This window comes from Protomyctophum parallelum (genome assembly GCF_964188405.1).
Source record: "Protomyctophum parallelum genome assembly, chromosome: 23".
NCBI classification, from domain to species: Eukaryota; Metazoa; Chordata; class Actinopteri; order Myctophiformes; family Myctophidae; genus Protomyctophum; species Protomyctophum parallelum.
In genome coordinates, this window is record NC_139715.1 from 24819183 (window position 1) to 24835029 (window position 15847).

At 44.2% G+C, this 15847-nt stretch overlaps 1 protein-coding gene across 3 annotated transcripts in view; it reads left to right on the top strand.

The window, feature by feature from the left end:
- Window positions 1-15847, top strand: part of LOC310854411 (dedicator of cytokinesis protein 9-like) — a 134417-nt gene that overhangs the window by 103457 nt on the left and 15113 nt on the right. For all 3 annotated transcript variants that reach the window (XM_083759045.1, XM_083759043.1, XM_083759044.1), the window contains exons 38-49: window positions 253-407; window positions 1597-1712; window positions 2118-2255; window positions 2909-3091; window positions 3576-3689; window positions 4512-4727; window positions 6467-6524; window positions 8727-8833; window positions 9261-9383; window positions 9727-9840; window positions 12543-12689; window positions 13550-13760. In XM_083759045.1, coding sequence (XP_083615171.1) covers window positions 253-407; window positions 1597-1712; window positions 2118-2255; window positions 2909-3091; window positions 3576-3689; window positions 4512-4727; window positions 6467-6524; window positions 8727-8833; window positions 9261-9383; window positions 9727-9840; window positions 12543-12689; window positions 13550-13760 — 1682 coding nt within the window. The remainder of the gene's footprint in view (window positions 1-252; window positions 408-1596; window positions 1713-2117; window positions 2256-2908; window positions 3092-3575; window positions 3690-4511; window positions 4728-6466; window positions 6525-8726; window positions 8834-9260; window positions 9384-9726; window positions 9841-12542; window positions 12690-13549; window positions 13761-15847) is intronic.

Consider the following 15847-nt stretch of genomic DNA (forward strand, 5'->3'; position numbering starts at 1 on the left):
TTCATCATGAACATTAATTAGTCCAGAGGACCAATTAGATGAAGTTATAGGTTGAAAAGTGGTGAAGTGGTCCTGTGAGTCATTTTATAAATTAAACATTGTGTTGTTCCAAAAACGGTTCATTCATTAATCTTGTGTCTTTCTTTCACATTCCTGTTCATAATTTTCTTTTTAAATGTACCGCAAACGATAGTTTTGACGGACACTCCGACGGCACCAATGACTGTGTGTTCTCTCTTCTCTGGCCAATAGGAGTCAGGAGGGGGCGGGGCCACTGGGCCCCGTGGTGGCGGTCGCAGCGGACAGGAAGTCTCTGACTCTCCCCGTGTCTCGTAACAGGGCGGGGATCCTGCACGCTCGTCTGCAGCAGCTGGGCACGCTGGAGAACGCACACACCTTCAACAACGGTAAGGTGTTTTTCGGGACGAATATCGGAGCGAATGTCAGAGAAATGTCAGGAAAAATGATCAACCTCACGTAATGCCAATCACGTTTGCACATGAGAAGCCCGAGTGGATGTTAAACTAGGCAGCAGGGCACGCAAGTGACGCAACGCATGTTATTGTATCAAGGTCGCTCGAGATAGGGTGAGAAGTTCAGTCACGCGGGAGAGACTCGGAGTAGTGTCGCTGCTTCTTCGCCTGGAAAGGAGCCAGCTTAGGTGGTTCGGGCATCTGGTTAGGATAATAATAGCTCAGATTTATATAGCGCTTTTCTAAGTACCCAAAGCTCTTTACATAAAACAGTAGGAACAACTTTAATTCAAGAAACAAAAATAAAAACAAGAAGGCAAGTAAAATGTCAGTGCTAGGTTAAAAACATGAGAGGCAAAGCGAGGGAGGGACATCATAACCAGACCTCAGCTGGGGAAAAAATCTTGAAGAGGTGGGCTTTGAGTGAGGTTTTGAAGGAGAGGAGGGAGGGGGAGACTCTGAGATGATTGGGGAGTTCATTCCAGAGGTTTGGGGCAGAGACATAGAAGGCCCGGGCCATGACAGAGAGCCATGCTTCTGGGACGTCTCCCTAGGGAGGTCCTCGATGCACGTCCCACTGGGAGGAGACCCCCGGGGCAGACCAAGGCGCAGTTGGAGGAAACGCATCTACTCACTGGCCTTGGAACATCTCGGGATCCCCCAGCCCCCGCGAACCCGACTACGGATAAGCGGTTGAAGGTGGATTGATGGACGGATGGTCACTCGTAATTTGAGAGAGAGAGAGAGAGAGAGAGAGAGAATGAACTTCTCTTCTCCAATTTATTCTATGACATATGCTGTCACAGGGAATGTCCTCATTCCACTAGAACATATCTTGAAATATCAATTTCACCCATTTTGGGCGGTTATAATTTAGCTATTGAAAAATAGCAGATCTACAAGCTCACAAACCCATTTTTCAGGTCTAAATGGGTTAAAGGAGCTTTATTGGCTTCCTCGTTAACTGAATCTCTACGTCTCTTTTTCATCTCTTTATTTATCTCACGTTTTTTTTTTAACGTGCGCACTTGATATCATAATTATCATCATTCATCATAAATGATCATCAGTTATGGTTGACCACAGAACTTGTGTATGCATGTTCTTTCCTTCCTGATCACAGTGTACTCCCACACGGACGCGGACGTCAGCAGTCAGTCTCTGTTGGAGGCCAACGTGGCTACAGAGGTCTGTCTGACCGTCCTGGACACCCTGAGCACCTTCATCACAGGCTTCAAGGTAGGGAGAAACACTGTTAAATGTTTAAATGTTAAATGTTTAAATGTTTAAATCAAATGTGTTAATTGGCAATTATAATGCAATACAGAATCCTTTGATATTTAAGGATGTTGCCTAACTAACTGACTGACTGAGGCCTAGTGATAAGTTCTCCTCTGTGTGTGTGTGTGTGTGTGTGTGTGTGTGTGTGTGTGTGTGTGTGTGTGTGTGTGTGTGTGTGTGTGTGTGTGTGTGTGTGTGTGTGTGTGTGTGTGTGTGTGTGTGTGTGTGTGTGTGTGTGTGTGTGTGTGTGTGTGTGTGTGTGTGTGTGTGTGTGTGTGTGTGTGTGTGTGTGTGTGTGTGTGTGTGTGTGTGTGTGTGTGTGTGCGTGCGTGCGTGCGTGTGTCCCTGCCCATGCTCTCTCAGACCCAGCTCAGTGCAGACCTGGGCCACAACCCCCTGATGAAGAAGGTCTTCCAGGTCCACCTGTGTTTCCTGCAGATCCCTCAGTCAGAGGCTGCCCTCAAACAGGTGTTCACGTCCATCAGGACCTTCATCTACAAGGTGAGGCTGATGGATGGACCCTAGACACTAAACCCTAACCCTAGACCCTAAACCCTAACCCTCAAACACGTGTTCAACTCTCTGAGGACCTTCCTCTATAGGTGAGGCTGATAGAGTGTGGAATTTCACCTGCCTTCTTACTTGTAATTGATTGATTGACACTTTTATTTCACAGTACTGTATGTAGAATGGGTACATTTCAAATGAAAGCACAAGCCTGTACAGGAACTGCTAGGACACCATGATAAAGCATTACACTTGTTTACATCAGGGTCCACCATTTTCAATTCATAAGAACATTTAGAGACGTACAAATATACACTTCTTATACACCAATTATTGATTGTATAATTGGTATTGTTGACAATACAGTTGAACCTTAAAGGTAGGGTAAGTGATATTTTTTGGTCAAAACTAAAGTTTTTCTTTGTTAGAATGTTAAATTCTGATAGTAATCATTGCTATAGATTGTTTGTTCAGTAACAGGAGTTTCCCCATCTCTTCAATGGTCTCTCTTCATGGAATAATTAACATGCCCATGGTCTGGAGGGGATGCTATGGGTTCATGATGTGGATAATAAGACCTGTAGTTTGGCTGTACGTTCTTCGACGGCCGGGTGGACATGCATGTGATCTCTCCCTCCTCTCTCCAGTTCGGCTGTACGTTCTTCGACGGCCGGGCAGACATGTGTGCCTCGCTGTGCTACGAGATCCTCAAGTGCTGCAACTCCAAGCTCAGCTCCATCCGCAGTGACGCCGCGCACCTCCTCTACTTCCTCATGAAGAGCAACTTCGACTACACCGGCCGCAAGTCTTTCGTACGCACGCACCTGCAGGTAGGGGTGTGTGTGTGTGTGTGTGTGTGTGTGTGTGTGTGGGCCTATGTTTTCATTATTGACAATAATTTAGAAATGTATGGGCTGTATATTTGTATGTGTGGGAGTGAGACTAAATGAAAAGTGTGGGTGTATAATAGTTAAAGTCCTACTATTTGTCACATACATTTCTGTATGTGAAATTAGTTTGGAGCGGTGAGCATCAAGAGTGCCGCGCTCTGGAATCATTTGTAGTTGATTTGACCCTCCAATCCAACCCATTGATGCTGAGTGCCAAGCAGGAAGGCATTGGGGTCCCATTTTTACAGTCTCTGGTATGACCCCGGCCGGGGATCGAACCCCCGACCTCCCAGTATCAGGGCGGGTGCTGAGGCCACTGAGCTGGCAAAGCTACATGTGAACGGGTGTCTATACTGTAAGTCTTGCATGTACATCTCAGTGCACAACGTTCATGCTGTGTGTACCACGGCGGCCTCCCATCCAGGTGGTGATCGCCGTCAGTCAGCTGATCGCTGACGTCATCGGCATCGGAGGGACGCGCTTCCAGCAGTCGCTGTCCATCATCAACAACTGTGCCAACAGCGACAAGAACATCAAGGTGTGAGAGTACAGACGCAGCTGGTTGTCACGAACATCTCCATTAGCATATAGCTGTAGCAATTATTATTCTCTACGGCTGTCACGATTACAAATTTAAGTTGACGATTGAATTGCCACACAGAATAATTGCGATTAACGATTTAATTGTGTTTTTTTGCATTGAACATTGGAACGTTTGTATTTCTGTTTACCTTTTAGGCTTCGGAATCGCACATTTCACAGGGCAGATGTGACATGGAAATATATAACATAACAGTCTGCGAGCTTGTAGATCTGCTATTTCTGCTATTTTCAACATGAAATACGATTATGTAAAAAAACAAAACAATGGTGATTATCTCAAATAATTGAGATTAGGCGATGATGTTTGATTGATTGATTGATTGAACATTTCATTCAGTGTGTAAAATGGGTACATTTCAAATGAAAGTACAGGTCAATACAACAACTGCTACGAGGATAGCAGCAGGAGGAGGGGGAACGTATACATTATGGAAAAATAGGGGTGTGGGGGACTTCACATTTCTTAACCCATTCTGAACGGGAACCCATTTTGGTGTTAGCATCATGTTATGCTTTAGCTATTGAAAAATAGCAGATCTACAAGCTCATAGCGCGCCACCGAGTGGCGCGCTAAGAGCTTGTAGGTCTGCTATTTTTGAAAAATCGAAAAGCGACTGACATTTTTAGAATCTGATCTCAGGTCAGAATGGGTTCATCAGACCAGTGTGTGTCCAGTGGAAACCTCGTATGAATCTGATCTCAGGTCAGAATTGGTAGGGCGTTCCGCGATGTAATTCTTGGCCCCTCTAACCTGCAGCACACGGCGTTCCCGTCGGACGTGAAGGACCTGATGAAGCGCATCCGCACGGTGCTGATGGCCACGGAGCAGATGAAGGAGCACGAGAAGGACCCGGAGATGCTGGTGGACCTGCAGTACAGCCTGGCCAAGTCCTACACCTCCACGCCCGAGCTGCGCAAGACCTGGCTGGACAGCATGGCGCGCATTCACCACAAGAACGGAGACCTGTCAGAGGTAGGTGAGACCTGGGGCTGGAGGACAGCATGGCACGCATTCACCACAAGAACGGAGACCTGTCAGAGGTAGGTGAGACCCTGGGGCTGGAGGACAGCATGGCGCGCATTCACCACAAGAACGGAGACCTGTCAGAGGTAGGTGAGACCTGGGGCTGGAGGACAGCATGGCATGCATTCACCACAAGAACGGAGACCTGTCAGAGGTAGGTGAGACCTGGGGCTGGAGGACAGCATGGCACGCATTCACCACAAGAACGGAGACCTGTCAGAGGTAGGTGAGACCTGGCTGGACAGCATGGCACGCAGTGGGCTCAGAGGGTAGAGTGGTAGGCCCGGTAGAACAGCCGTGTGGGAGCTGTGAGGTTCCCAGTTCGATCCCTGTGGGTCCCCCCCCCCCAGTGTTGGTGTCGAAGTGTCGTTGAGCAAGACTCTGAACCTTTTAATTGCTCCCGATTATCAGGTTGTCGGTGCGTGAATGTGTGTGTGAATGGGTGAATGTAATGCACAATCTATGTAAAGTGCCACCATTTTCCATTTACTCAGGTCCCAGCCTTAGTCATATACGAAGAGTAAAGCCTGGTCACAACCTAAGACAGAGAGTAAAGCCTGGTCACAACCTAAGACAGAGAGTAAAGCCTGGTCACAACCTAACCATACCATATTTTTCAACCAATCACAACCCTTTCATTCACAGAGAGTGTAAACAGATTTGTAAAGCGCCTTGAGCGGTACTTCTGCCAAAAAATACACTCTAGTCTACAGCATAGGTCTTACACTCTAGTCTACAGCATAGGTCTTACACTCTAGTCTACAGCATAGGTCTTACACTCTAGTCTACAGCATAGGTCTTACACTCTAGTCTACAGCACAGGTCTTACACTCTAGTCTACAGCATAGGTCTTACACTCTAGTCTACAGCACAGGTCTTACACTCTAGTCTACAGCATAGGTCTTACACTCTAGTCTACAGCATAGGTCTTACACTCTAGTCTACAGCATAGGTCTTACACTCTAGTCTACAGCATAGGTCTTACACTCTAGTCTACAGCACAGGTCTTACACTCTAGTCTACAGCACAGGTCTTACACTCTAGTCTACAGCACAGGTCTTACACTCTAGTCTACAGCACAGGTCTTACACTCTAGTCTACATCACAGGTCTTACACTCTAGTCTACAGCACAGGTCTTACACTCTAGTCTACAGCATAGGTCTTGCCCAGCTGAGGTGGGTGGCGGACTAGTGTTGATTTTGTCCACTAAAACTATGGCGAGAAATGTTCGTCAACCGTGACTTTTTTTCACTGAGGATCTACATTGTCTATTTTCACTAACTATACACGAGTACTTTTACCACCACCACTGACCCGTGTGTGTGTGTGTGTGTGTGTGTGTGTGTACCAGATATTGTTGTTGTTGATGAGGACAGTAGATAAGTGACCATTCTGGAAGTGGCATGTACATTTGACCACAGTCTGGAAGACCAAGGTGCTTAAGTACCAGTCTCTTAAGGATGCTATTATACAGCTTGGCTACAAATGTAAACTACTTGTGTTCATGTGTGTGTGTGTGTGTGTGTGTGTGTGTGTGTGTGTGTGTGTGTGTGTGTGTGTGTGTGTGTGTGTGTGTGTGTGTGTGTGTGTGTGTGTGTGTGTGTGTGTGTGTGTGTGTGTGTGTGTGTGTGTGTGTGTGTGTGTGTGTGTGTGTGTGTGTGTGTGTGTGTGTTTTTTCTCTCGGCAGGCGGCCATGTGCTATGTGCACGTCGCTGCGCTCGTGGCGGAGTACCTGTGGAGGAAAGGTGAGTTTGAGTGGAATCTGTCAGTGACAAAGAACCTCAATGTCTGAGTTGAATACCTGCCCCTCTGTCAGTGACAAAGAACCTCAATGTCTGAGTTGAATACCTGCCCCTCTGTCAGTGACAAAGAACCTCAATGTCTGAGTTGAATACCTGCCCCTCTGTCAGTGACAAAGAACCTCAATGTCTGAGTTGAATACCTGCCCCTCTGTCAATGACAAAGAACCTCAATGTCTGAGTTGAATACCTGCCCCTCTGTCAATGACAAAGAACCTCAATGTCTGAGTTGAATACCTGCCCCTCTGTCAATGTCAATGGCTGCATTTCCAGGGCTGCATGTGTTTGGTCCGATGTAGTACCATCAGTCCTACAGTCATGAGGCCGACACCCTACCCATAAATGCTTGCGGTTATGGTTAGGGTAGGTTTTGAGGTAGGTTGTCGGTCTAATGACTGTCAGACCAATAGGGTTTGAGGTAGGTTGTCGGTCTAATGACTGTCAGACCAATAGGGTTTGAGGTAGGTTGTCGGTCTAATGACTGTCAGACCAATAGGGTTTGAGGTATAGGTTGTCGGTCTAATGACTGTCAGACCAATAGGGTTTGAGGTAGGTTGTCGGTCTAATGACTGTCAGACCAATAGGGTTTGAGGTATAGGTTGTCGGCCTAATGACTGTCAGACCAATAGGGTTTGAGGTAGGTTGTCGGTCTAATGACTGTCAGACCAATAGGGTTTGAGGTATAGGTTGTCGGTCTAATGACTGTCAGACCAATAGGGTTTGAGGTATAGGTTGTCGGCCTAATGACTGTCAGACCAATAGGGTTTGAGGTAGGTTGTCGGTCTAATGACTGTCGCACCAATAATAGTGTTGGAACTAAAGTACTGCACCCGATTTCACGACACTGGCACATTGCATCACACGCAGTTTCTTAAAACTACTCCTGCAGTTCCACCAACACCTCCTCCCAGGGTTAGCATGCACGCACGCGCACGCACACACACACACACACACACACACACACACACGGACGCACGGACGCACGCACGCACGCACAAGAGAGAGAGTCAGACAGACAGAGGGAAAGAGAGAGAGAGAGAATGAGTCAACAGGTGGCAGCACAATCTCTCTTTTATAGCACATAGCAGTAGTAAACCCTTGATCACTGCACTGCTCCCAATAGTTTTTTAATGACTCCCTCAATAATAAATTAATTATTAATACATTAATCGTGTTTATAAAGAGTGTGTGTGTTTATTATCTCCATAAAACGGCTTAATAATTTAAGCTCAATAAACGTAATGTTTACCTGTTGGGCGGGTTGTGAAGCCTTGTTCTTGTTGAATAGGAAATAAAATAATCCAGGTTTTTAATGGAGCAGGTGGAGAGAGATTGGTTGGATTCAAACTCGGGGTGCTATTTACATTGATGCCTTTTTGTTTAATTGAGCGACTGTACCAGAGCATCCACATTGCATGTTCTCTTTGAACTCAGCCACTTATTTATTTATTTATTTTATTATTTTTTATTATTGTTAATAGAAACCCAGACATATTTTACACAGCTCCTGCACAGTTAACTTCATGGTAAATGGTCTGCATTTCTAGAGTACCACGCACGCACGCACGCATGCAAGCACACACACACACACACACACACACACACACTGGTCCAAGGGTCGTCTGGTGGTTTCAGTGTTAGAAGAATCATGCATGCCTCAGATAACAGCCCCTGTTTTAGTTATTCTGCTCTTCTGTCTTTCTTATGACGCTATACACTTAGTTTGGGAAAGTGCCAAAATTATTGAAATGAATGAAATGATTTCCCAAACTAAGTGTAGTGTCATACAGTATTTACTTGATATGTACTGTAGCCGTTCTGGTTTATTTCACTAAGATCTTTTGTCCAATCCAACATCATACTAGTACGTTGTGTTGTGTGGTACTACCATGTTGTACTAATACACTGTGTTGTGGTACTGTGGGTATGTTGTACTAATACACTGTGTTGTGGTACTGTGTGGGTATGTTGTACTAATACACTGTGTTGTGGTACTGTGTGGGTATGTTGTACTAATACACTGTGTTGCAGTGTATTAGTACTGCAGGTATTCAGACAACATCATGTACTAATACACTGTGTTGTGGTACTGCAGGTATTCAGACAACATCATGTACTAATACGTTGTGTTGTTGTGGTTTACTGCAGGTATGTTCAGACAAGGCTGCTCGTCCTTCCGCGTCGTCACCCCCAACATCGACGAGGAGGCGGCCATGATGGAAGACGTGGGGATGCAGGACGTTCACTTCAGCGAGGTGCGATGATTCATATACCTGCTGTGTTACTGTTCTGTTCTTTTCGAAATGGCCGTCGCCTTCTGTTATTTTTGAGTGGTGCAACCACTCCAAGGAACAGCAATGTCCGTGTTCACCTATGTGACTACCTATGTGATGTTAACCTACCTACCTACCTATGTGACTATGAGCACCATGGTATGACTATGAGTACGAGTAGGGGCACTATTGTGCCAGAAACAGAGAGCTGCACTGTTGCCTGCTAATGAGAGAGAGAGAGAGAGAGAGAGAGGAGGGGGGGGGGGGAGAGAGAGGGGAGTTGCACCACTCAGTTCACACGGGTGTGATTTTTCAATAATAGGCCTAACTCAAGTTCTCTAGACCACCTAGGATCTTGATTCTGGTGACTAATCCTACATTTTGTGCGTGGGTGCGTGTGTGTGTGTAGGAGGTGTTGCTGGAGCTTCTAGAGGAGTGTGCAGACGGCCTGTGGAAGGCAGAGCGCTACGAGCTCATCGCAGACGTCTACAGGCTCATCATTCCCATCTACGAGCAGCGCAGGGACTTTGAGGTATGGGACGTGCGGCGCAGTCGCCACACACACACACACACACACACACACACACATTCAGTGACCCTCCATAATAGTATGAACTCAAAACAAACACAGCCACACACACTTTAAACTCAAATCTTTGCCTCTGGAACAACATCTTTTCAGATGGGGGTCGGCGGCATATAATCTTTGGGGGTCCTTGACATGAAATATTGAGAACCACTGATTTAGAAACATGAGTTTTTTCAGAAAAAATGTTGTTCTTCATGTGTCTCAGAAACTCACCCACCTGTATGACATGCTGCACCGCGCCTACAGGTGATGCATTATGGGTGTTGTTGTTTTTTTCGTGTCTCAGAAACTGACCCACCTGTATGACACGCTGCACCGCGCCTACACTAAAGTCATGGAGGTGATGCATTCTGGGAAACGCCTGCTGGGGACCTTCTTCAGAGTGGCCTTCTTTGGACAGGTGAGTTTCCATTGTGTTCAAAACGTCGCATTCCTCAATTCTCCCATGTTCAAGTTTGTTGTCATATGCACTTACAGTATACTGTACATAAGTACCAACTAGATATATTTTAAGATTACTTACTAATTACTAATTTTTTAGATAACTTTCTTTTGTGAGGCTTTAAACGGAATTCTGAAAATAATTTTGAAAACAGTTGGTACTTTCTTATTTTGTTTCCCTGATGCTCCCTGATTCCCTGATGTTTGTTTTTTTTACACCTCACATACTGTATTAGGGTGTCAGTATAAAATATCAGTATTTTTATCACCAGAAAAACGGTTGGGTGTTTTCGATTAATCTAACATGGTTAAAATAACATGGAGTTTGAAGTTACAATGGGTTTGTATAGGGAAGGAATTAATGTTTTTTTTAATGTGAATTCAATTAAATTCATGAAGCTATGGATGAAACTAACTGATTTATCTTTTCTTTGTCTGTTTTGTTGCAAAGCATGAATGCTGTCTATGTTGCTGATCACAACAAACACCACTAACTGAATTACAATCTGCCCTGCTCCGTGCATACACATGCGTTCACACATGCACACACTCATGTATCCACACACACACACACACACACACCCACACACACCCACATTCACGCGGGACATATGCAGTACACGCACGCACGCACGCACGCACACACACACACACACACACACACACACACACACACACACACACACACACACACACTTTACATGTGGAACGTACTGTATGCAGTACATACACGCATGCACGCACACACACACACACACCAGCTGTCTTTTTAATGGACCTCTTTCTGTTTTTCTCTCCTCCTCCAAGGCTGCGGTAAGTGTCCCCAAGATTTGCCTGTTTGTGTTTGTGGCTTACTTTCATTTTCACTGTAACATTTCACCCTATGTCCTGTCGTTGTCTTTATTTGATGTTGCTTCAAGGGTCCTCACTACATTTCCTTTGGGTACTCGCTGTGGTGCTCTGGTTACACTGACTCGGGATGTTTCTCCATTGGTTTAACTTGGGGAAAATGCTAGAAAATACATCATTTCCCATCCAAGTTCACAAATATTTGCGACATGTACATACATACATAATACATACATTACACATACGAGTAACTCAATGTGTCCCTGTGTTCTGTGCATGTCATAATACGCAAACGTTTACAAAAGTGGACGAACGTTCGCAGAAAAATAGCTGATCTACAAGCTTACACCGTGTCGCAACGTCACGCGTTGTGAGCTTGCACTGTAGCTATTTTTGGTGAAGAGATTTGTTGTAGAGGCAAAAAGTAGGGGGCCAAGTGCCCCCCATAAACAAAACAAAATAATAGGATAGTTAAAATGCAGTAATGCCCATTTATCTCTTTAAGTCGACAGGCCTATTTTTAAGTTGCTCTGCATAAGTGCATCAGCTAAAGTACCTGAAACGCCAAAGTTAATCTTTGACTGTACCCATATCTGCGCTGCTACTGTCGTTAAACTCTTCATTGAACATTGTGATAATAATCAGCCACTTTGCGTGTGGCACCTGGCATTCTCTTTTTATGATAATGAGTCCGTCGGGTTCTACTACTCAACACAAGCTGCAGCTGTGTGTTTAATATTTATCCACCGACACTTTCAGACCATCTGCCATCTTGAGTTGTTATGACTGAGTATAGTTGTTATGTCTGTGTGAATAAATACACCATACTGTACATCCATTTAGCGTGTGTGTGTGCGTGCGTGTGCGTGCGTGCGTGCGTGTGTGTGTGTGTGTGTGTGTGTGTGTGTGTGTGTGTGTGTGTGTGTGTGTGTGTGTGTGTGTGTGTGTGTGTGTGTGTGTGTGTGTGTGTGTGTGTGTGTGTGTGTGTGTGTGTGTGTGTGTGTGTGTGTGTGTGTATACACCATGTTACTGTACATCCATTTAGCAGTACTTCTGCTGTCTTCTTTCCTCCCCATTTTCATGGTGCATTATTGCCATCTTGCCATTTGTGGCTAATGACTGTAGACAGTTGAAAAGTGATACCTCTTTTTTCCTCCCGGTTTTGATGTGTCTTTTACAAGAGGCCTTGGTGGTAGCTTTGGCTTTTAATTGCAGTGTGGATGTTTTGATGTATTTTGTCAGCTACAGTAGCTTATCGCCTAGTGACATACGGTATGCCCTTGAAAGCGTACAGTATGTGAATGGGTGGAGGCAGCGTGTGCTGTCTCTCCACTATATCTCCCAGCTGTGCTCATGTGCTCACAAGTTGAAAAGGAGCTGTCCGCACGGCCGTCGATGGCTTAGTGGTTAAGGCAAAACGACACACAATGTGCACCTATTAGCCTCGTGGCACGTCTTCCTCCTGCAGTCAAAACAGAGCACACATGCTACGTGTCAAGGAGAGATGTTTGTACTTGTGCCGACCTATCCTACATTATTAAAATACAAATAAAAAAGATTAGCCTATAGGTCTGTGTACAGTCCCAACCACATACTCATCTTTACAATATTACCTGTATGGTGAAGATACTGTACGCTACAGTGTGAATGAATACATTGGTGACAACATGTCCTCCTGTCCCCCCCAGGGTTTCTAAATGTCCTCCTGTCCCCCCAGGGTTTCATTGAGACTAAATGTCCTCATGTCCCCCCAGGGTTTCTAAATGTCCTCCTGTCCCCCCAGGGTTTCTAAATGTCCTCATGTCCCCGTAGGGTTTCTTTGAGGACGAGGATGGTAAAGAGTACATCTACAAGGAGCCAAAGTTCACCCCGCTGTCGGAGATCAACCAGAGACTCCTCAAGCTCTACTCTGAGAAGTTTGGCCAGGAGAATGTCAAGATGATCCAAGACTCCGGCAGGGTACGGTAACGGGCAGACACACTGTAGGGTTATGGTTTTTATGGTACGGTAACGGGCAGACACACTGTAGGGTTATGGTTTTTATGGCGCCGCTTTCAAGGACTGTTTCATGGTTACCAAACGACAACATCCTCTCTACCTCATGCTGTATAATTATTCAACTGCTAATAGCTCAAACTACCATGTTGATACCGTTGTGTATTTTTAGATGTGTTGGACTGATGACGTATGTTTCAGTCCATCGTTGAATGTGAAATGTTTTACAATGTGTGTGTGTACAATGTACAATTATAGAGCACCTTTCATGACATAAAAACCCAGAACAAAATTAAGAAAATAAACGCAAAAATACATAAAACAACATTGAAGAAATATTAAATGAATACACTAAAGTTAACATCGGGGCCCCACAGGTGAACCCCAAGAGCCCCTGTCCTTTTATTTGTCTGTAGAAAAAATAATAATTATAAATAAAAAAGCTGCCCTCTCCAGACCAGTCCAGCATGGTGGAAAATAATGCAAATGCTTTATTTTTTTCCCACACCAGCAGCAGGAGAGAATTCCCTTTTTTCAGAACTCTCCTGAACTTCAACGCGACATTCTTGCGTTGAAAGAATTGTGTCATACGCGTAGAAATCCATGTCATACGCCCGCATCTTCCGTATAGCTAAAGAGTGCAGGGTCACGTCCCCGAAAATAGCTGATCTACAAGCTCTCAACGCATCGCAGCGTGATGCGTTAGGTGCTTGTAGATCCGCTGTTTTCGATATTTTTCTTCAAAAGTGCCCTTTTTTGGGGGGAATTTCAGCCCCTGCCTCTCTAACGTTCTCTGTCTGACGACACATCGGGGGGGTCCACAGGTCAACCCGAAGGACCTGGACTCCAAGTACGCCTACATCCAGGTGACCCACGTCACGCCCTACCTGGAGGACAAGGAGCTGGAGGACAGGAAGACGGACTTCGAGAAGAGCCACAACATCCGCCGCTTCGTCTTCGAGACGCCCTTCACCGTGTCGGGCAAGAAGCAGGGCGGCGTGGACGAGCAGTGCAAGCGCAGGACCGTCCTCACCAGTAGGTTGGATTTATATTTCCTTCAAAGAATCAAATTATGAATATGAATATTCATCCGTTATACTTTCATTCATCCTTGCATCCATTCATTTCACAAAATTAGTTGCTGCCCTGGAGGGAACCTCATAAATGTTGAGGTTTTTGATTTTATTCCATAAATAAACACCCTTTACGTCTGTGTGTTGTTTCGAAAATATTTAACCAATGGAAAGTAGTAAAAAACGCATTCGACAAAACCATAGACTTAACTCCATTGGACCCTCAAACTGTCTGCTATAGCAACTAACTCCACCACCTCTCTCCTTCTCATGCAAGTAATTGACAATATCTAAAGTCACCACACCAACTTTGATGAGGCAGTATTGCATCTTTTAGGTTTTATTCATTTCCTTAAAAATGTCCTGAGAAATTAACATTTTGGAGTTATGAGGATATGTATATATATATTTACAGTATATATATATATATATATATATATATATATATATATATATATAGTAAAACAATTGCCAGTGTGTTTCCTATCTCAGTGGGACCTTTCACGTCGCGGACCCCCATTTGAAAATGCATTACTGGGACCCCCATAAGAGAAGAATGTTACGGCTCTAGCAGTGATTCTCAACCCGTTTAATTTCAAGGACCCCCAGTTTGACATGCATTAGTCTACGGACCCCCCATTTAATGGCATTTCTATCTCTGGGACCCCCAATTTATAATTTGTAAAATCAATGTTAATTTAACTCTGAGAGTGTACAAATCACAAATAGAACCATATGGACCTGTTAGGGTCCATTTGTACACTCTCAGAGTTACAGACCCATAAGGGTCCATTTGGACTGGGCGTCCCCAGGGGGTCCCCTGGGGGTCCCCGGACCCCACATTGGGAACCACTGTCCTATCTCTCCCCCGCAAACTTTGCTCAGGCAGTGCAGTTCTCATGACAGCACTGACACCAACAGGGATCTACTGAGGAATCCTCCCCGACCGACTGTTTATCTGTTATTGGCGATTAGAATGACCTTTCCTATGTGTGGTCTTTGTAGTGGGGTTCCGTCTCCATGTTAAATTTAGTTGTCATTTACAACTCATGTAAAAGTTTCACTTTCAGTACTAATTTGAAGGTGAGGGTCTATAGAACCATTTTGGTTCGAGTGGCAATCACCAAAATAAAATAATTGGCCTATAGGGGGCGTAGTCAGGTGCCAACCCTCATCAGCCCTACCAAAATATGTAAACTGTTGTAACTTTTGATTAAATTATCCAATCTGAACATATGATATATGTATGGATTCACAATCAGGAGTAGCATTTGGTACTTAAACCTTATTACACATATAATATTTGTTTCCACCCAGTATTGGTGTATATCCACAAAATAGCAGGAAAAACGAGCTAAAAACTAGTAGTGGGGTCCCTAGACAGAACGTCATTTACAACTCAACAAAAGTTTAACTTTCACTTCTAATTTGTAGATAATGACCTATAGAACAATTTTAGTTTGGGTGGCAAGTCTACAAATTAAAAAATATATATATTTTGCCAAATTTCCAAAATGGCCAAAATCGGAATTATGTTTATTTGAAAAATGTCTTAATTTTATTATATTGATGTTTTTTCTTTGTTTTTCTTGCTATATCAAGTTAATCCTGTGTGAGGAATCAACTGGATTTCAAATATTAATGTTTTGAATAATCTGATATAGAAACAAAATAAAGATGGCTGCCAATGTACATTGAATTACTACATTACGCCTAACTTCTATCCTGTTGAACCTAGAATGGTGATGTTGGTGCCTATACCTATGTTATCATGAATGACTAATTGTATAAAAACAAAATACATAAAATAGGACAATATTTCACACAAATGAGACAATGCAGTACATATGTGGGGAACTAAAGTTAGATATTGGAATATAATACACCACTCCTGTGTTATATTTGTTCATTTTATTTTAGTTAGTTATACTATGTACTGACACTATAGGGGGCAGAGTAGCAGGTGTGTCTTAATTGTTCAGACTTGGTATCTTGTTAGTTATAAGACTAAGCATACTGCAGAAGAGCATGAGCTGCACTGATTGCTCT